At 51.1% G+C, this 20,378-nt stretch overlaps 2 protein-coding genes and 1 long non-coding RNA gene across 4 annotated transcripts; 2 read left to right on the top strand and 1 right to left on the bottom strand.

Annotated features, from left to right (window-relative positions):
* Positions 1–2,215: 2,215 nt before the first annotated feature.
* Positions 2,216–7,489, top strand: HMOX1 (heme oxygenase 1). Its single transcript, XM_015863488.3, has 5 exons — positions 2,216–2,325; positions 2,585–2,705; positions 4,723–5,214; positions 5,697–5,805; positions 6,751–7,489. The coding sequence occupies exons 1-5, from the start codon at positions 2,294–2,296 to the stop codon at positions 6,885–6,887; spliced, it is 891 nt and encodes a 296-aa protein (XP_015718974.2). The 5' UTR covers positions 2,216–2,293; the 3' UTR covers positions 6,888–7,489.
* On the bottom strand, positions 7,376–7,825 carry LOC146762411 (uncharacterized). Its single transcript, XR_014935486.1, has 2 exons — positions 7,729–7,825; positions 7,376–7,638 (listed from the first exon to the last, which is right to left on the bottom strand). It is a non-coding gene; the product is annotated as an uncharacterized LOC146762411 (long non-coding RNA).
* Positions 7,826–8,604: 779 nt separating this feature from the next.
* MCM5 (minichromosome maintenance complex component 5) lies at positions 8,605–16,374 on the top strand. 2 transcript variants are annotated; one of them, XM_015863474.3, is made up of 17 exons: positions 8,605–8,671; positions 8,751–8,933; positions 9,187–9,313; positions 9,390–9,518; positions 9,644–9,816; positions 11,295–11,450; positions 11,672–11,838; positions 11,994–12,165; positions 12,281–12,392; positions 13,073–13,216; positions 13,321–13,386; positions 13,668–13,844; positions 14,415–14,527; positions 14,821–14,949; positions 15,209–15,351; positions 15,493–15,620; positions 16,050–16,374. In XM_015863474.3, exons 2-17 carry the CDS (start codon positions 8,767–8,769, stop codon positions 16,149–16,151), a joined length of 2,205 nt encoding a protein of 734 aa, XP_015718960.1. In that variant the 5' UTR covers positions 8,605–8,671; positions 8,751–8,766; the 3' UTR covers positions 16,152–16,374. The 2 variants fall into 2 exon arrangements, with proteins under 2 accessions (XP_015718960.1, XP_032300919.1); XM_032445028.2 differs by having other exon boundaries at positions 8,655–8,933.
* The last annotated feature ends 4,004 nt before the right edge of the window (positions 16,375–20,378 follow it).

Below are 20,378 nucleotides of genomic sequence, written 5' to 3' on the forward strand. Positions count from 1 at the left end.
CTCTAACCCATCCCATGACTTACACATTTTCTCAAAGACTCAGACAGGCGTTTAAGCCCAATGCTATCACAAATATCAGCCTCAGGCTGCTTGATTTATCTTCCTACAAATCCCCCAGGCAAACTCAGCAATAGACCCACACAGCACCATCCCCTCCAGCACTGTGCAGCCACTGATCAGTGAAAGCACAGCAAAAGCAGAGAGGAAGCAATGCAAATCCTCACTGCAGAGAGCTGAACGAAGCCAAAAAAACTCCAGCCCAGAGATTGCAAAATTGATGACAGCCTGCTTTCAGTTCTCCCTCCATCTCGCTTCGAGGCCTCTGAGCTTTTCTGGAGCAAGGAACTTGGCCTCACAGCATCTCCACCTCCAGTAACCCCAACCAAATCAGGGACAAACCAGTCTTGGGGTATGGCGTGCTTCCCTGCTCCTGTGGAAGAGCTCACAGAGAAGTGAGCTGTGCCTTGGCTCTTGTGACCTTGTCTCCTGTGACTAACCCAGGAGAAGGCAAAGGCCCAGATGCAGAAGATGGTACATTGGAGGACACCCCAGAGCAAAAATAGGTGATATGATGAGAGGTGATGGTCTCAAGTTGCACCATGGGAGGTTCAGGTTGGATATTAGGAATAATTTCTTCTCCAAAAGAGCAGTGCTGCAGTGGCACAGGCTGCCCATGGAAGGGATGGAGTCATCATCCCTGGAGGTGTCCCAGAGCCGTGTGGATGTGGCACTGAGGGATGTGGTCAGTGGACATGGTGGGGATGGGCTGATGGTTGGACCGGGTGATCTTAGAGCATGGATGAAAGGAGGAATATGGTTTAGGGAGGGTAGCTTGTCATATTATTACACACTCATGTAATGAATACTATCATTCAGTTTCATATCTTTCCTTGTTCCCCTGAGCAGAATTATAGGCTCAGTGTGTTCCAGTTTCCCATGTCCAAATAGGGCTCATTGAAAGAAGTGAGAACTGTGCTGTAAGCACATGATGCCAGTGGAAAATGCTCATTTCAAAGCCAGTCCAGTGGCAAAAATTGCACTGATGTCTTGAGGCAGGTCTGGCCTCTGTCTAGGAGCCAGGGGATGTTAAAGGTTTCTTCATGCTTGCTTCAAAGAATTGGACATCCCAATAAATATATTTTACCCAATAGCAAAATACGCATTAAGTGGCCTAAGGGTAAGAGCCAGCTTTTGCTAGAGCACTCTGTAGCTTTAAAGAGCAGAGCAAGACAGGAAAAGCATGGCTGAGTCAGGCTGGGAGCGCTGAGTAATCCTTCCTGAGTGTGCACAGTCTCCAGATGTCAGCCCAGCACAGAGCTGTGTGCGTGCACAATCCCTCCAGGCCACCCCAAAACACTGCACCGAGCTCAGCTGTGCAGAGGACATATGATGCCCACCCAAATCCAGGTGGCCAGATAGACAGAAGACCCCCTTTCCAGTCCATGGCAGCAGGGTAATGATGGCTTTAAGTGCCCCACTCTTTTGGCTCCAAGGCAGAATGTGTGCTTTCCCAAAGCACAGATGAATGATGCATTCCCCGTCCTGGTTAGCTGAGCTTCCAGCATAGCTCCAGATGGAAGAGGGGCCCCACTACATCTGCGGGCTGCCTCCTTGGCTGACGCAGCAGACAAAACAGCAGAGCAGCCAGCAACTAGCAGGAGCACCTTGTCCAACTCTCCTGTCCTACATCAGAGAACCTATTTGCTTTCGCAAATATCTGCAGCCTGCCTCAGTCTCCCCGAAGCCCTGCATCACACCTTGGTAGTCTGCACACAGCAGATGTGACAAGCCCCAAGGTATTGAGGGTATTGAGGGTACTGAGGGTGCTGAGGGTATTGAGGGGATGGCCTGCTGTCCTCCTCTACCACCTCACACATGGTGCTGCTCACTGCAGGGCCCACCTGCCACACCAATTCAGTATGCAAAGCTCCCTGTGCCTTTAGAGGCTCTGAAGATGCTCACAGCCGTGGGTGATAAAACACTGACACCGGCCTCTTTCTAGGGCAGATGCTGCAGAAGCTGCATCCCCTCCTTGGTGCTGTTACAGGGGTGAATTCCTCCAGCCCTCCCAGCCGTCCCTGGGGGCTGCGGGGGGGCCCAGCAGTGGGAAGGGAAGTGCAGCGTGTTGCAAGAAGCGCGCTCACATGAGGTCAGCGGCTGTGCTGCTCACGTGGCCCGCCTGTATAAAGCCGGGAGCAGGAGCCGGGTACAAAGCGCAGCGCTTCTCGTCCCGGGAGCGGGTTCGAACAAGGAAACCAGAGGGAAACAGAGGCTCGAGAGCGGGCGGAGAAGGATGGAAACTTCGCAGCCACACGGCGCTGAAAGGTGAGAGCGGGACGGGGAGGAGACGGAAGCGCTCAGCCGGCAGTGCTGTATTCAGCCCTGCTTTCAGTTGCGCTTCTCCTCTCACCTCTGGATGCGTTCTGGCCGTGCTCCCCGCTCAGGACGGAGGGGGAATGCTGGCAATGCTGTCCCCGGCTCGGCTCCTTCTCCTGCTGTCCCCGGCTCCCCCTTTTCCTAAGGTCCCTTTGGCTGGAGCAGAGCAACAACACTGACATCTGTTTTGCTTCTCTCCCTCGCCCAGCATGTCCCAGGACCTGTCGGAGCTCCTGAAGGAAGCCACCAAGGAGGTGCACGAGCAGGCAGAGAACACACCCTTCATGAAGAACTTCCAGAAGGGACAGGTGTCCCTCCACGAGTTCAAGGTAGCGTGTAACAGCACGGCAGAGCTACTGTCACATGTAGTTAAAAGAGGTAGAAGAGTGGGCAGGTATTGGGTCAGACTGGATATGGGGGCTGCAGTGGCAGAGGCTGCACAGGGAGGTGGTGCAGTCACTGTCCCTGGAGGTGTTCAGAGCCGTGTGGATGTGGCACTGAGGGACGTGGTCAGTGGGCATGGTGGGGGTGGGCTGATGTTGGACTGAATGACCTCAGTGATCTTTTCCAACCTTAAAGATTCTGTAATTCTATGAATGGAGCGTGAATTTAGAGTGCTCTAAGCGGTTACAGCTAGAAATAATGATGGAATAGCAATGAAGTGAGGCTGTGAGATCATCTCTGGCACCACACTTGACAGTGTTTTAGCCGTCACTGGGGTTATAGCAGAGCTGAGATCGGGAGCAATTGCTCAAAGGCAGAGTGAGTTGGAGCGAGCTGTGCCTGCTGCCAGCAGGTAGGAGCCTGTTGCATTGCTTGAAGTGTAAGAGCTATGTGCCGGTACTAGTCTGCGTCCTGGCTAGGAACAGGATGGATCTGAGCCACGTAACAAAGCCGTGAGCAAAAACAATGCAAACACCTGGCTGAGAAATTCCCAGGAGGCCGGAGGACCTGACGCACGGCTTTGCAAATAACAGCTAACGATCCAGCCCGTGGTTTAATTGCTTTGTTGTCCAATAGCTCCTCAATAGATAAATGCACGAGAACAGAAATTAGTCCATTTATTTCTGACAGGTTGTATTCACAGCACTTAGTCAAGCATGAATCCAATGGCAGGCGCTGACTTCCCGCTGATAGGAATGGGGCACTCGTTGGGCAGTGGACTTTGAGACAAGCCGGTGATGAAGAAAGGCCTCTGAGATTCAGGAGCACGGCTTGGTTTCCCAGAAAATATTTACCCAGTGATGGGAAATGGGACGTGACGCCGGGCTTTGAATAGCAATAGCAGTTTCCAAAGGCCACCTTCCCCACTGAACCACTTAAAACAACCGGCCAAGTTAATCTTTCCTCATTGGTTGGGCAACGTTTTTGTTTCGGTTCCAATCCAATAATGAGTTATTGTTTAAAAACATCTTTCTTTCCCCCCTTATTTACCTTCTTGGCAAACCCATTTACCTGCCCTGACATGTGACTCCTGGGATCTGCAGATCAGTTTCCACAACAAAGTCACTGCCTGTATGTGTATCAAAGTCCTGTTTGCAGTGGTGAAAAGCTGAAATCATTCCCGCAGTACTGATCCCTCTGTTGGGAGGGTAAACTGCTTTCTCTCGAATTCCCCTCAATCTGACTTTGACTCTGTACCTCCATGTTCTACGCTTTGCTGCCGATAAGGGATTTCAGTGTAAGCGAGAAGTGGGGATATAGATACGTACACAGCCTCTACAAACAGGGTGCCCATGGAAGGGAAGAACACAGCCAGATTGTCTTATGCCACGTGGAAAAGCTGGCAGATATAGACGAAAATAGCATGTAAGCTGGGAAAAACAATAACAGTGGTTTCAAAACAGAGGGATGAGCACATAGCTGCACAGTGATCCTTCACAAAGGCATCTTTCAGAGGCCTCCTGTCCCTTATATCTTGTCTCCCTGGGGCAACCAAAGAGGCATTCCCCGAATGAAGCTGAATGAGGCGAAGGGGTGCCTCCATTCCTGTAAGCATTCAGATTGGAGCAGTACATTAGGAAATGTGCCTTTGGGAATGCTCTCTATATTGGCTGGGGGGATGAAGAGAGCAGGTGAGGAGTGACTTAAGTTTCTGTTATGTCAAGCTGGGAGAACTTTAACTCGAAGATAAAGGCAGCAGCTTTTAAGGGTAGGTAAGGCCAGCATATGCTGAAATGGGCTAGATGGTGTCTCACTGCCCCTTGCATCTCCATTTGCTGTCCAGGAAACCTGCAACATAACATATATACCGCATAGTGTAATACTGAGTGTGCATGAGTAACTTAGTGGGATTTGTCCCAAAAGCAGACAGACTCACATGTAGCTCATCCTCTTCTGTTTCAGCTGGTCACGGCATCCCTGTACTTCATCTACTCTGCTCTGGAGGAAGAGATCGAACGTAACAAGGACAACCCTGTCTACGCTCCTGTTTATTTTCCAACGGAGCTACATCGGAAAGATGCCCTGGAGAAAGACTTGGAGTACTTCTATGGCAGCAACTGGAGGGCAGAGATCCCATGTCCTGAGGCTACTCAGAAATACGTTGAGAGGCTCCACTATGTTGGCAAGAAGAATCCAGAGCTGCTGGTGGCCCATGCCTACACTCGCTATTTGGGAGACCTGTCTGGGGGGCAGGTGCTGAAGAAAATTGCCCAAAAAGCCCTTCAGCTGCCCAGCACTGGAAAAGGGTTGGCTTTCTTCACCTTCGATGGAGTCTCCAACGCCACCAAGTTCAAGCAGCTCTATCGGTCCCGCATGAACGCCCTTGAGATGGATCACGCTACTAAGAAAAGAGTCTTGGAGGAAGCCAAGAAAGCATTCCTGCTAAATATACAGGTGAGTAACAACCAGCCATCCCTGTCTGCCCACACCCTCCTTCAAATAAGATAACAGCCACAGGGAATGGCAAAGCCGGTATTTCTGCTGTGGAGCTTACGGGAAGTTGTGGTTTACAGCAGCCTAAAGTTGTGTGGCTGCACTTGTCCAGACTGGGAGCCTAGCAAGCAGTGGGTCCCTGAAAGGCTCTTCTGTTTCCTCTGGGGATTGAACAGAACGTGTGCAATAGCCTTCTCCTTCTCATGAAGCTTACCTGTAAAGTGAACAGGTGGACCCTGCTCTGCACAAAAAGCCCCGAGAGCCTGGGGTGCAGGAGCTGGGGAGTTGGAATAAATGATCTTTAATTGTCCCTCCCAAAACAAACGACTCTATGATTCTTTAACTTGGGTTGAAAGCTTGTATCTTCCTTTAGTTCCCGAAGTGTCTAGGGCAAAAACAAAGGAGAAGAAGCAACATCTTGCTATAACATTCTTACTTCTCAGGTGTTTGAGGCGCTGCAGAAGCTGGTGTCCAACAGCCAGGAGAATGGTCATGCTGTGCAGCCGAAGGCAGAGGTCCGCGCAAGGAATGTTAGCAAATCACATGAAAATGGTAAGGCATTTGCAAAGGCAGGGGTTTAATATTGCCACTCACAGTTTGGCTCTGGTCTTGGCACACGGCCTTGCTCAAGTCTGTCTTTATGATTTAAATCTTCCACTGGTCATTTCCTTGCCTTTCAGAGAAATCGATTCAAAATAGCTCCGGAAAAGAGTGCAGAGTTTAGCACAAGTGTGGTTTTCTCAATGGTAAAAATAGCCAGCTCAAGAGCAGGGAATTTACAGGCTGGTTTTTCAGGCTGTCTTGCAAAGATCTCCACCTACTGGCAAGTGCTGATTCTGAACTGAGCAAGAAAGGCAATTGCTTTTTATGGAGTCCGGTTTGTTGAGCCTACAACAAAAGCATGCTGGTCTCACACATCACTAAGGAAGTTTAAAGCAAGTTCTTTGGAAAGGACAGTAAAATTCCTCCATGAATCTTTGCTGCCCCTTTCCCAATAAACCTACAGAGATAGGAATTTAGAAAATAAAACGGTGTTGGTTGAAGTATTCCATTCTGGAGTTATACAGGGAGACTATTTGCTTGGTGTACTAAGTGAGGTGATGCCTTGGAACTGGGAGGTGGTGCAGTCACCATCCCTGGAGATGTTCCAGAACCATGTGGATGTGGCACTGAGGGACGTGGTCAGTGGGCATGAAGGGGATGGTCAGTGGTTGGACTAGGTGATCTTTGTGACCTTTCCAACCTTAATGATTCTGTGATTCTACTTCTATGAATTCTATGGATTCTGTGATTCACAGAGTCTTAAACTAGTTGAATCAATGAGACACAGGAGACTAAATGCCCTTTACTAATTTATCTTAAGTATTTATTTGGCTGTCTCTCGCACCCATCAGGGGTCCTCCTCCCCTGGGCAGCTCCACCAGATCTGCTCTGGCACTGGGGAAAGCAGCTTCTTTCCCTCTGTCTTCACCTGCTCATTTCTCCTATTTGTACCAGGTCTAGCAGCTGCGAAGGAAAGTGAGAGGACAAGAAGGATGCAGGCAGACATGCTGACCACCTCTCCCCTGGTGCGGTGGATCCTGGCACTCGGTTTCATCGCCACCACAGTCGCTGTGGGCTTATTTGCCATGTGAGCGAGCAGGACCTTCGCCTTCTCTTCGTGCCTTCCCTCACCCTGAACTAATCCACCTTCCCCAGTCCTTCCGAGGGAAAATCCCTTCGACTGGGTGCTGTGATCTCAGCTCTGCCACTAATATTTGGAGACCTTTCTCCCCAGAAAGCAGAGTGCTGCAAGGGGCTCCAGGCCCTTTCCCTGCTTGCTGCAAGCTCTCCTCACACACTAACAACATCACCACCAGGACCAAGGGCTGGAAAAGCCTAAAACCAACGGCCAAGAGCTGCAATTATTCTACAGAGTATCTGCAAACATCCCACAGAAGGAGGAAAGCAGCTTTGACACCTTTCTTGCCTCAGAACTATGCAGCTCCTGGAGCTCTGTTTGCTCAATGTTTTATACTGCTAGATAACACTGTGATCACTGTTTCTGTGAAGCCACACGTCTCCCGTGGGCTATAGAACTGTTTTATATGACACTAGTAGGTGTTAAATCTTCTTCTAATCATTTTTCTTTTTTTTTTAATTTCTTTTTTTGAGAGATGATGGTTGTTGAAGATACAGTGTCATTCTTTTATTTGATTATATAATTTATATACATAATAAAATTCAATGGAAAGTCTTTAAGCCTTGTGTTTTCCATTGTTAAGTGGGAGGAGGAGGGGTCTTTCCTCCCTCCCTGTGTGTAGCAATTAGAGCAGAGGGAGGTGGGAGCTCTCAGAACCAGCCCCATTCCCACTCTGCTCCAACACCTTCAGCTCCCACACGCTCCTAGAAATAGAACAATGTTCTCTGGTTGTACAAAGTACCTCTAACTCTTCACCGCCCAGATACCAAGCGTATATCAAGCCTTGATCCCACCTCACAGCTCCTCCAGATGGAGAACAGCCATGCAACAGCAGACTTTGGTGCCAGCCACGCAACCCCAATCCCTGCCAGGGCCTGACACACATACAGCTAAATACAGCAAGATGGTAGAAAAAAAAATCATAGGCTGGGTTGAAAGGGACCATAAAGCCCAACCAGCCCCAACCTCCTGCCATGGGCAGGGCTGCCACCTTCCAGCTCAGGCTGCCCAGGGCCCCATCCAATCTGGCCTTGAGCTTCCAGCCATGGGGCACCCACAGCTCCCTGGGCAGCTGTGCCAGTGCCTCACCACCCACTGAGTAAAGAATTTCTCTCTAATGTATAACTGGATTTCCTCTCTTTTAGTTTAAATCCCTCTCCTCTTGCCCTATTGATGTCTCAGTACCAATTATTCGCCATCTTTTGCCTAATGAAAGCACGTGCTCAAAGCCCACACTCCCCCCGTCAGCAATGGTTTCATAGGACCCCCTCCCCCTCCCCCTTCCCCTTCCCCTTCCCCTTCCCCTTCCCCTTCCCCTTCCCCTTCTCCTCCCCCTCCCCCTTCCCCTTCTCCTCCCCCTCCCCCTTCTCCTCCCCCTCCCCCTTCTCCTCCCCCTTCTCCTCCCCCTTCCCCTTCCCCTTCCCCTTCCCCTTCCCCTTCCCCTTCCCCTTCCCCTTCCCCTTCCCCTCCCCCTCCATAATGGTACCGTCCGACCGCCATTTCCCCTCCCTCCCGCCCTTCCCCCCGAGATTTCGCGCCAAACTGCTCCCGGAGGGCGGTAACGTAACGCCCCGACCAATCAGCGGAAGGGATGAGGCGGCGCGCTTCCAGCTGTGGCGGGGCGGAAGAGCCGGCCGAGCCAATCAGCAGCGGGGCGCCTCGGGCGGGCCAATCAGAAGCGGGCTGCGCTGCCGATCGCTGTCTGCCGGGCACTGGTTTTGCCGCGAAAAGTTGTTGGTGCGTGGGGCGGCTGTGGGCCTTGGAGCGGTGTAACAGGGCGGGGGTGCCTGGGTGTGAGCGTGTGTTCGCCCCGCAGGTGAGATACGGGCATCATGTCGGGCTTCGATGATCCCGGTATTTACTACAGCGACAGCTTTGGGGTGGACGCATCGGCGGATGAGGGGCAAGTGCGGAAATCGCAACTGCAGCGGCGCTTTAAGGAGTTCCTGCGGCAGTACCGCGTGGGAACGGACCGGACCGGCTTCACCTTCAAATACAGGTGCTGTGGGGTGGGCGGCAGTGCTGGTCTGCTCTCCATATAGAGCATAGAGGGCTCCTTGCAGGGTGGGCAGCGCCATGTTGGAGCTGCTGTCCCAGGGCTGATGGCACATCACACTGTGTTTGGGGTGGAAGGTTTGCCCCTGTCCCCCTGATTCCATTAGTGCTGTTTTCCTCATGAGCTTCACTCTGAAGCCTCCCCATGGAGCCCTGTGGGTAGCCCTGACCCCGATCCTGTGCCTGCTGCCTTGCAGGGATGAGCTTAAGCGACATTACAACCTGGGCCAGTACTGGGTGGAGGTGGAGATGGAGGATCTGGCCAGCTTTGATGAGGATCTCGCTGACTATCTGTACAAACAGCCTGCTGAGCACCTGCAGCTGGTAAGGGATGGAATGGGACACGTGATGTGCTGATGTCGTGGTGTGAGGGTGGTCCTGACAGCTGTTTCTTTTATAGCTGGAAGAAGCAGCGAAGGAGGTGGCGGATGAGGTCACTCGTCCTCGTCCTGCTGGGGAAGAAGCCCTCCAAGACATACAGGTCATGCTGAGGTCTGATGCCAACGCGGCCAACATCCGCAGCCTGAAGGTGAGCCTGAAAGATGGTGGGCTCACAAACATAGGAAGCGCCATTGCATTTCCTTAGCACAGTGAGTTTCCTATCCATCCTCCAGTGGTGTTTCCCTCACCTTCCCTTCTTTTTCTCCCTTCCAGTCCGACCAGATGTCCCACCTGGTGAAGATCCCTGGCATTGTCATTGCAGCGACCCCCATCAGAGCCAAAGCCACCAAAATTGCCATCCAGTGCCGCAGCTGTCGCAACACCATCAACAACATCACAGTGCGCCCGGGTCTGGAGGGCTACTCGCTGCCCAGGAAATGCAACACGTGAGAGCTGACCTGGGGCTGTGTGGGGTAGGATGGGCTGTGTCGTGGGGTCGTATGTGTTGGAAGGCACCTCTGGAGATCATCTAGTCTAATCCCCTGTTAAGGCAGGTTATCTACAGTAGATTGAATAGGGAAGGGTCCAGGTGGGTTTTGTGTTTCTCCAGAGGAGACTCCTCAGCCTGTTTTGGCAGCCTGTTCCAGTGCTCTGTCACCCTCATAGTAAAGAAGTTTTTCACACATTTGTATGGAACTTTTTGTGTTCCATTTTGTGCCACTTGTCCTATCGCTGGGCACCACTGATAAGAGCCTGGCCCCATCCACTTGACCCCCCTTTCATCATTAGATACGTATAAGCATTGATAAGATCCCCTTTCAGGCATCTTTTCCCCAGGCTGAACAGCCCCAGGGCTCTCAGCCTTTCCTCATGAAGGAGATGCTCCAAGACCCCTCACTGCCTTGATGGCCCTCTGCTGGGCTCCCTCTAGAAATTCCCTGTCTTTTTGAACTGGGGAGCCTCAGTTGCCCTGTAATTCTGCTTTCAGCTCCTCTTCCATCTTCCTTACCAAGTTCTTGTCCTGTTTGAGCAAACTTCTTGTTTCTACGTCCCCCTCCCCTGAAGGGCTGTTTTCCATTAAATTCTATAAGGTTACTTTGCTGTTAATTTCCAAATCCTGTTTTACAGCCTTTGCTGCCTGCACAAATTGCAAGCATTAGGCTGCTGCTGTGCTGCAGCATTCATATGGGCTGATCCTGATGGATTGTGTCTTTGAACTCAAACCTGCCAGTATTTATTTTCTCTGCCTTATCTCTAAAGCAGCCTGAGAGGCCTGTGGGATTGGCATAGTTTTTGCCTGCTTCCTGAGCCTTGGCTTCACAAGTGGGTCAGCACAGCTACTGTGCAGCCTCTCTCCTGCTTTCCAGTGGGTCTTTTCCTCCCTTGTGTTTTATCCTCCCCAAAAGTCCCATGGCTGCCTGCATGGAGTCAGGCACTGATGGTGCTCTGCAGAGGAGCCAGCAGGATGCAGAGCTGCTCCCTGTCTCCCTGTGCTTGTAGCAGAGCAGTGCAGATAGGCAGAGCTGATGTCTCGAGAGACTCTGAGGTTGATGGCAGCCTTGTCACACTGCTAATTGCTTTCTCACCAGAAACCACTTAGTGTTTGCCTCATGTATGAGGTTATAAATAAATATGCCCTGTCAAGGCATGGAGCCTGCACTGTTACCTTCTGTGTCATTAATGAGTTACCTTTGTGCTTGCTTTTAGCCAGCAGGGGAGAGGAAGGTGCTTCTGAGAGTATTCACAGGGAGCATCACTGCTTTGGGTCTGTGCTGATGCTCTGACATGCTGGAGGCAAGAGGGAGGCTGGAGAACCTTTGGCTGTTAACAGCCCCTTTCTGACCTGAGAGGTGTGGGCAGCTGTGACTTGTCCATGCCCCTAGTGCTACACTTGGCTGACTTTTCCCCATTGATTTCTACACAGAGAACAGGCCGGCCGTCCCAGGTGCCCGCTGGATCCCTATTTCATCATGCCAGACAAGTGCAAGTGTGTCGACTTCCAGATTCTGAAGCTGCAGGAGTCCCCTGATGCTGTGCCACATGGGGAGATGCCCCGGCATCTACAGCTCTACTGTGACAGGTGACAGCTGGGTCTCTGGGTGGGCTGTGGCCTTGCTGCTGTATCTCATGGTCATCCTGCAGCATCACTTGCTGCTTACTTGCTTTCTCCCCTGACTGACTGTTATTACTGTAGTATCATTAAGTTCGGAAAACACCAGTAAGATGATCTTGTCCAACCATGTTGGTGGTGCCATCATTTTCACACCACCATCCTTTGCTTTCCCCTTTTAATCTTCTTAGGTACTTGTGTGACAGAGTTGTCCCAGGGAACAGAGTCACCATCATGGGCATCTACTCCATCAAGAAGTCTGCCCAGAGCAAGAATAAAAGCCGGGACAATGTGGGTGTGGGCATCCGAAGCGCTTACATCCGTGTGGTGGGCATTCAGGTGGATGTGGAGGGTTCAGGTTAGTAAATGCTTGACTTCTCCATCCCTTCAGACCTGGTGGCACTTGGCATGAGATGCAAGAAGGGCTCTTGGCTGTAGTGGGTGTGAGAGACACAATGTATTTTTCTTTGAAACACCCGTTTGTTCACTGTTGCCTCATTCTTCCCTGTGCAGGACACAGTTTTGCTGGTGCAGTGACCCCTCAGGAAGAGGAGGAACTTCGCCGCCTCACTGCCATGCCCAACATCTACGAGATGGTTGCCAAGAGCATCGCGCCTTCCATCTATGGCAGCACTGACATCAAGAAGGCCATTGCTTGCCTCTTGTTTGGAGGCTCTCGCAAGAGGTGGGGAAAAGCCAACTTGGTGATTTATACAGTCTGCCTGCTGTTGTCAGCAATGCTCTGTTACCAAGATAAAAGCTCACCATCTCTCCCCCATCTCCCCACCCTGCTGCTCCAGGCTCCCAGATGGGCTGACCCGCAGAGGAGACATCAACTTATTGATGCTGGGTGACCCTGGGACGGCCAAATCACAGCTACTGAAGTTTGTAGAGAAGTGTTCTCCCATCGGGGTAGGTGCATTGAAGTGTCTGCTCATTTCTTCCTTCTGCTCCCTGCATGCCACTGATGACCACAGTCTTGGCAGATTCCCACTCATGCATCCCCAGCGAGAGCAGCTGGTGGAGGTGTGAACTGGAACTGCTGGTGCCAGCCTGGGGGAGATGGGACAGAGGACAGTGCATGAGGGAGGGAAGGGGAAGCAGGTAATTAATGCCTTTAATGGTGGTATGAGTCAGGTTTGCAGATGTCCAAAGCGGTGGCCAGTGCTGCTGTTTATTATTGAGACTAGATCAGCAGAGGTGCTCCCTGGTCAGAACAAATGAAGCTGACTATACCTCAGGCACAGATCTCCAAACTGAGCCCAGGCATGAAATTATATTTTCAGCTCTGTTTTCTCGTAACCTCCATTAAAGTCAGCCTCTGACCACATTGTTTCCTCAAGGGGAAAACAAAGCTAATGCAGCAGTGCACCGAAAAATGAATCACTCTATGTTCTGTACTTAATACCTGTATTTGTATGTCTGCAAGCCCTCCGGTGTATCACAACTGCTTGGTTTGAGGCTTGTTGAGGGTTTTTCCCTTTGGGCTTTGCCTTTCCTCCCTCAGCTCTGGCCACGGCATGGTGGTGCAATGGGCTGTTGGGTCCTTCAGTGGCTGATGTGCTGTCCCACCTTGTCCTGTGCACCACTAGGTATATACTTCAGGGAAAGGCAGCAGCGCTGCTGGCTTGACAGCCTCAGTCATCCGCGACCCTTCCTCAAGGAGCTTCTTCATGGAGGGAGGAGCCATGGTGCTGGCAGATGGGGGGGTGGTGTGCATCGATGAGTTTGACAAGGTACGTGGGCTGCACAGAGCTTGGTGTCCAGCTGAAGTCTTCCAGAGGTGACTGACAGTGGCTTTTTTTCTCCCCTCCTTGTTTCTTCCACTTCGGGTGAGAAGATGCGGGAGGATGACCGTGTTGCCATCCATGAGGCCATGGAGCAGCAGACCATCTCCATTGCGAAGGTGAGAAACCAGCCATGCTCAAGTCTCAGCAGAAGCCAGTTTTCCTCCAGAAGGATGCATGGGCCCAGCTCATTGGGGCCCCTCATGGTGGATGACCCCTCTCCATTGTGGAACTGTTACAGTGCAACTGAGTGCTACTTAAATTGACTTTACTTAAGTATAAGTGCTTGAGGATGAGTTTGTGCATAATGCTTAGGAGCTCATACTAGGAGTTAGTAGTTTTCTAGCCCTGCTGTCTTATGGACATGATCTTGACCCCATCTTTTCCTTTTTCCCCACAGGCCGGAATCACAACCACACTGAACTCCCGCTGCTCAGTGCTCGCAGCTGCCAACTCTGTCTTTGGACGCTGGGACGAGACCAAGGGCGAGGACAATATTGATTTTATGCCTACCATCCTGTCTCGATTCGACATGATCTTCATTGTCAAGGATGAGCACAATGAGGAACGAGACATGGTGGGTCGGGGTGGTGGGCTCAGCTGGGGCTTGAGGCATGGGAGCTTACACAGCCATAGCATGTGGCTGAAGGATCTGTTGTGATTGGACAAGTGGAAATGGATTCAAACTAAAAGAGGGGTGACTTATGTTGGGTATAAGGAAGAAGGTTTTTTTTACAGTCAGGGTGGTGAGGCACTGGAACAGACTGCCTAGAAAGATGCCCTATCCCTGGAGACACTTAAGATCTGGCTGGTGGGGCTCTGAGCACCATGCTCTAGCTGTAGGTGTCCCTGTTCATTGCAGGGGAGCTGGACTAGGTATAGCCTGTAAGGGTTCCTTCCAGCTCAAGCAATTTTATGATTCTTAGGCTTCTGCCGTGACACATTGAAGCAAGGCAAGCTTCTTGTGGTCCCATAGTTCTGCTTGTCACAACAGAGCCAGGCATAAGCACTGGGAGTAGAGTTGGGGGATGCCTTCTTCAGTATCAACGGAACTGCATCACTGAACTGCCAAGCTGCTGCCCTGTTTTGGGGGAGGGTTGGATGACAGGGAGGTTTCATGCGGTCTGACTGCTTCCTGCTCTCCTAGACACTGGCCAAGCATGTGATGTCCCTGCATGTGAGTGCCCTGACGCAGACACAGGCTGTGGAAGGTGAAATCGAGCTGAACAAGCTGAAGAAGCTCATCTCTTTCTGTCGGACGTGAGTGAGAGGGGTGATTTTAGGCTGTGCCCACATCACGTGGTGCTGCTGGGGTTGCAGTGTGCAGTGAGGCAGATGTGTGGGCTGGGTCTGGTCCATCTGCACCTGGCACTGGGAGCATGGAGTGGGTTGTGAGGCAGCTCAAGCACCTTTGAGTGAAAGGAACGAATTCTTGGGCTGATAGGGGTTAGGTTTGGAAGGGCTCTCCCCTGGAAGGGATGCGAGTGAGAACAGCTTGGAGCACATAGGGGACATCCTGCCCAGGATGCCACCTCTCCTGTCCCCTCACACAGGAAGTGTGGCCCTCGGCTGTCTGTAGCAGCAGCAGAGAAGCTGAAGAACCGCTACATCCTGATGCGGAGCGGCAGTCGGCAGCATGAGCAGGAGAGTGACCGCCGCTCCAGCATCCCAATCACTGTCAGGTGAGAGCCATGGGGCCTGGTCCTATGTGGGGAGGGAGAATGTTGCTGTCCTCCCGTACCCACCAAAACCCTCAGGGTTGGGATTATGTCATTGTGTTGCCTGGGATAACCTGGAGGATTTGGGGTGCTGTAGTTTGGGAGAGCCCACTGTGAGTGGGGCGACACTGGAGATGCTGTGAGTGGGAGTGTTGGGGGAAGGAGAAAACCCCTTGGGGCTACAGTAGGAAGTGGGGAATTGGAGCATCTTCATTATCCACAGGCAACTGGAGGCCATTGTGCGCATTGCCGAGTCCCTCAGCAAGATGAAGCTGCAACCCTTTGCCACTGAGGCTGATGTTGAGGAGGCCTTGAGGCTCTTCCAGGTGTCCACGCTTGATGCAGCCATGTCAGGCAGCTTGTCAGGTGAGGATGGATGATGCTGCATTGGCTTACAGCTTCCCTCAAGATCTCTGAGATGTGTGTGTGTGTATGTGGTGGGAGACATGGGAAATGGGCTTTTTGGCTTTCAGAGTGACATCTGGTTGCAACCTCTCTCCCCCCCAGGGGCAGAAGGCTTCACAACGCAGGAGGACCAAGAGATGCTGTCCCGTATTGAGAAGCAACTCAAGCGCCGCTTTGCCATTGGCTCACAGGTGTCAGAGCACAGCATCGTGCAGGACTTCATACGGCAGGTAGGCAAGGGTTGTGCCCTGGAACCAGGCAACTCCCACTGCTGCTGTGGGAATTCATTCCCTGGGAGGCAGCTGCAGAGCCCCTTGGTCATATTTGCTTTTGAAGCTGTTCGTAGGGAGCAGCATATGTTGTGTTTGTGGAGTTGGAGGAGAGTGAGGTTTTTCTTCTCTGTCAGAGTGCTGGGGTTCAGGTTTGGGGCTGTTCATGTATCTTGTAATACCTGGTAATAGACTGAAGTCCAGCATTGAATCCAGAATGTTTTGACTCAGGAAACTGGCTGCACTCAGTCCTGAAATGTTGAAATAGGAAAGCAGCAGCTCCTGCTGTCCTGCAGAGAGTCACAGCCTTTAGCAGTGGCTGCAGTTCTTGCTGGGCTGTGTTGAGCTTTTCCTCGCCAGCTCATCTCACCCTGCTATCTCCCTCTCCAGAAATACCCTGAACACGCCATCTACAAGGTGCTGCAGCTGATGATGCGCCGTGGGGAGATCCAGCACCGCATGCAACGCAAAGTTCTATACCGCATCAAGTAACCTCGTGTCCCCTCCCTGGAAGAGGACAGCTGCTCATCTATCTGCCTGATGAGAGCCCAATGGGGCCACATCTGAAAGCTTTTCCTTGGGGAGCCAACCAACCAGGGCCTCTGAAGCCAAGGTCTGAGGCAGCCAGGCTTCCCCTTGGGTGTTCTGTTGCAGTTTTTTTCTTGAAACTCCAAATGCTTTTAGTCAGTTTTAAAATAAAAGCTGGTATTGGTAACTCAGGGTCCTTGACTGTCTGGAGGGGAGAGAGGGGTTGTATCTCCATCTCTCTTTTGGAAGCAGTGTGGGATTGGGATTGGAGGCTTTATAACCTTCCTGCTTAGGAGCTGGAGTTGATTCACCCTTCTTTTGCATCTCAAAGGACTCTAGGAGGCAAAAACACATCACCCTGCAATGGAAAAGGCTGTGCAAAAACCTCAGTGAAGCATGGCAGAGCCCTGGGCCCCTGCTGGCATTAGCTGAGAAAAGCATTGGTGTACAAGAGAGGAACAGCTGCCACCTCATGTATGTGTTAGCAGGAGGGACATCCTGCTTAGCAAAAGCTTCACCTGCGCTCTGTGTGTTTTCTGGTAGGGGCGATGGGATGCAGTTGTGCTGTATGTGGCAGCTGTCTTGTATTGCTGGATTTCCTTTGCAACCTTGCACTGTCCAACTGATTTTTTTTTTTATTATTTTGTGCTTTCCCAGCTGTCACAGCTCTGGGCATGCAAAAGTGCTGTGCATGCGGTAGAAGCTGCTGCATGTCTCAGAGCGACCTTCAGGTTGCAAAAAAAACCACACCTCAGAGCAGACTGCACAAGCTTTGTTAGTGGAATAGATGCTCAGGGCCAGCAGAGGGAACTCAAGCCTTGAGGATGCTGGGCTGTGCCCTGCTGGGGCTCTACAGCATCTTTGTGTGCTTCTGTGTGGGTGCACTTGGGACAGGGCCAGAGCTGGCTGAAGAGTCAGGTGTACCTTCCCAGGCAATGGTGGCCTTCATGAGGCTGGCTCTTCATTGGACAGTCTTCTGCCCTCCAGCCTCTGTTTTATTGCTTTTTCTGGATAAGTCTCGCCTTTGCTGGGGTTGAAAAGGGAGAGGAGGTTCTGCATGATGACAGGTGTGTGGAAAACTCATCCCAGCTGTCCCTGTGCCTCACTGCAGGAGGCACACCGAACTTCCCAAATGTGTTTTACCATGCTTTGCATCCAGGCACAGCTCAAAGCAGGGCCACCACCACCACCCTGAATCAGCATAATACCATGGCTGCTATCCAGCCACATGCTATAGCCCAGGTCTGGCAGGTGTGCCATGCATCTTGTAGCCTCTACCACCCCTTCCCAGTACCTCCATCCCTGCTCTGAAGGCTCTGGCAGTATCAGTCTAACTATGGCTTACTTGACTGCTGACTTCTGGTATTCACAAAGCCTACCATGGTGTGCTTACAGGGCTCAAAGGAAGCAGCATCTCAAGGTGTATCAATCTACATTGGATGTTTTGTTGGTTTTGTTGTTGTTTTCATGACGTGATATGGAGCAGAGGAATGTTTCAGTGACAGGGATTAGAATGATTGATCTCTTCGTGCTATGAAACATGTTGATTATATGGTATGAGGTTATGTAAGCGTACATACAGCTCGAAACAGTGTTATTTAGCAACTAATGTATGCAGCTCAGCCACAAGAAGAGCTGGGATACGCACAACTCTGACATTATCTTGGAACTTGAGATTACTGACTACGAATAGCACTGCTGAGGAGAATCTAGGGGAGGAAATAGCAGTTCTCAGTTGGGTAAAGGCATAATTACTGGAATATCTACATTGATAGTGGTATCCCTGGAGAATAGCAGACCTTTCCTCAGCTGCTTGAGACAGTTAGCTGTACTTGTTGGTAATCTCTGATGTTCTGGTGTGCTGAGGCATGGGGCAAAATCATTGAGTGTCCTTAGCTGACCACGCAGTTCCCCACTGCTCAGCCAGCAGAGAGTGAAACCAGTCTGACACTTGGAACATATCAGCAGTGCAGCAGAGTGACTTTGCACCTCCTTTAACCTGCTGCAGTCACGGGCACAGGACCAGGTCTGGGAATGCCAGGCTGAGATTCGTCTGACCCTGTGCTGAGAGCTGAGCTGTGTCAGTGCCAGGGCAGAGAGCAGGTTTTATCCAAAATAAACATCTAAAAGAGGCCAAAGACCTCACTCTGTTGACTGGAAGGAAGTCAGGACAGCCAAATGGCGTGGGTACTCCTGCAGCATAGGCATCAAATGGGAAGCAGAATCTCCCCATGTGTATCAGAGAAGGGCTTTGGTGAAGGCTTGTTTTGGGCTCTTGGCGCTGGAAGCTGAGTCATCACATCTGGGCCACTCCGCTCTGTTCCATCTCTGTGTGGGATGAGAGCTGCTGCAGTGCAACAGTGTGAACTCTGAGCATGTTGTGAGTGTCACTTCGTCCATAAAGTAAAACAAAACTAAACTGCAGAGTCCTGAGGACCACGGCTCAACGATGTGAGATGAACACATCTGCATGTTCCCATTGCTGTTTATCCCAGAGAAGAGGAAGCTGAGGGGAGGCCTTATGGCGACCTACAACTTCCTCACAAGGAGAGCAGAGGGGTCTGCTAGTTAACAGGCGGACAGGACACTAGCCTAAATGTGCTGGATCAGCTCTCAAAGCTTCCTAGTAGAAATGGGTCACTAAGGAATGCCCACCAGAGAATATCCTCTGGACCATCTGGTACTTCCTGACCAGGCAATGCTGGTTTAGGTGCCTTTTGCACCAGATGACTTGGGGTCCTTGGAGTGAAAGCAAAGGAGCCTTATCTGCCTGCCTTGATCAAAGCACCTGTGGAATACTTGCTGAGGGGAAAGCAGGTCTATCTGCAGTTGGCCACATGCTGTGTGCTCATCAGCATCCAGTACCTCTGCGGTATAAATAGGTATCTATAAATAGATAGGCATCTTTCCCGCCTGGAAACCTCCACCTGATGGGATCTGTCAGGTTTCAAACTGCGCCTGGTACTTTGCAGGCTCTGTCACAACTGGTCACAAAGATGAAATTCCCTGTAATTAGGACTGAGGAGTTAAATGAACACTGCTCAAGGTATTTTGAAGTTTCTAGAGCAATAGTTGATGGGTTACCTAGCATAGAGGTAATATCACTGTCCTAGACCATCATGTCAGAACAAGGTGTACGTTCAGTGTTCATTTATCTTCTAAGTGAAAGTCAGGTCCTGCTTGACCAAACTCATCTCCTTCTATGACCAGGTGACCTAGTCTATGACCTGGTGGATGGTGGAAGGACTGTGGATTTAGCCTACCTAGACTTTAGTGAATCCCTTGACTCTCCCATAGTATTCTCCTGGAGAAGCTGAGAGCCCGTGGCTCGGGCGGATGTGTTCTTTGCTGGGTAAAGAAACTGGCTGGAGAGCCTTGCCCAGACTGGTTGGTGAATGAGTTAAATCCAGTTGGTGGCTGGTCACAAGTGGTGTTCCCCAGGGATCAGTATTGGGTCTGGCTCTGTTTAATATCTTTATTGATGATCTGGACAAGGGGATTGAGAGCACCCTCAGTAAGTTTTCAGATGACACCAAGCTGGGAGGAAATGTTTATCTGCCTGAGGGAAGGAAGGCCCTACAGAGTGAGGGCAGGCTGGATCAATGGGCTGATGCCAATGGGATTCTCCTCAGAAAGAGTGGTACTGCTCTGGAACAGGCTGCCCAGGGAGGTGATCGAGTCACTGTCCTTGGTGGTGTTTAAGGAAAGGGTAGTTGCAGTAATTAGGGACATGGTTTAGTGGGCAATACTGGTGGGAGTTGGATAGTTGGACAAGATATTAGAGGTCTTTTCCAACCTTAATGATTCTTTAATTCTATGAAGCATATGTTTTTTGTTGAGGAGGCATTTGATGACCTGATCGGGATGCCATGCCCAAATGGAGTGTCACCAATGTGGGAGATTTGCCATCTATATGGGTCCAGCAGGCAAAGGATGGTGGCTTGGGTTGGGGAGGACCAAAGGGCATGAAGGTGGGAATGGCTTGCCCAGTGACACGCAGCTCTCACAAGTGGCAGAGCCCTGTGTAGCACTCCAGATCTTTTTGGCAGCAGAGTGGTTGTTACTGTGAAAACACGATGCCTGATTTACCTGGCTTCTCCTCAATCAGACAATTAAAATACCATGGTTTCCACAGCAACATTTCTACCGCTGTGCTCCACCAGCATCATTTTACTGTAGCATGCTCAGATG

The sequence above is a fragment of the Coturnix japonica genome, chromosome 1 (assembly GCF_054131305.1).
Source record: "Coturnix japonica strain WE chromosome 1, WE-NBRP24, whole genome shotgun sequence".
Taxonomy (NCBI): Eukaryota; Metazoa; Chordata; class Aves; order Galliformes; family Phasianidae; genus Coturnix; species Coturnix japonica.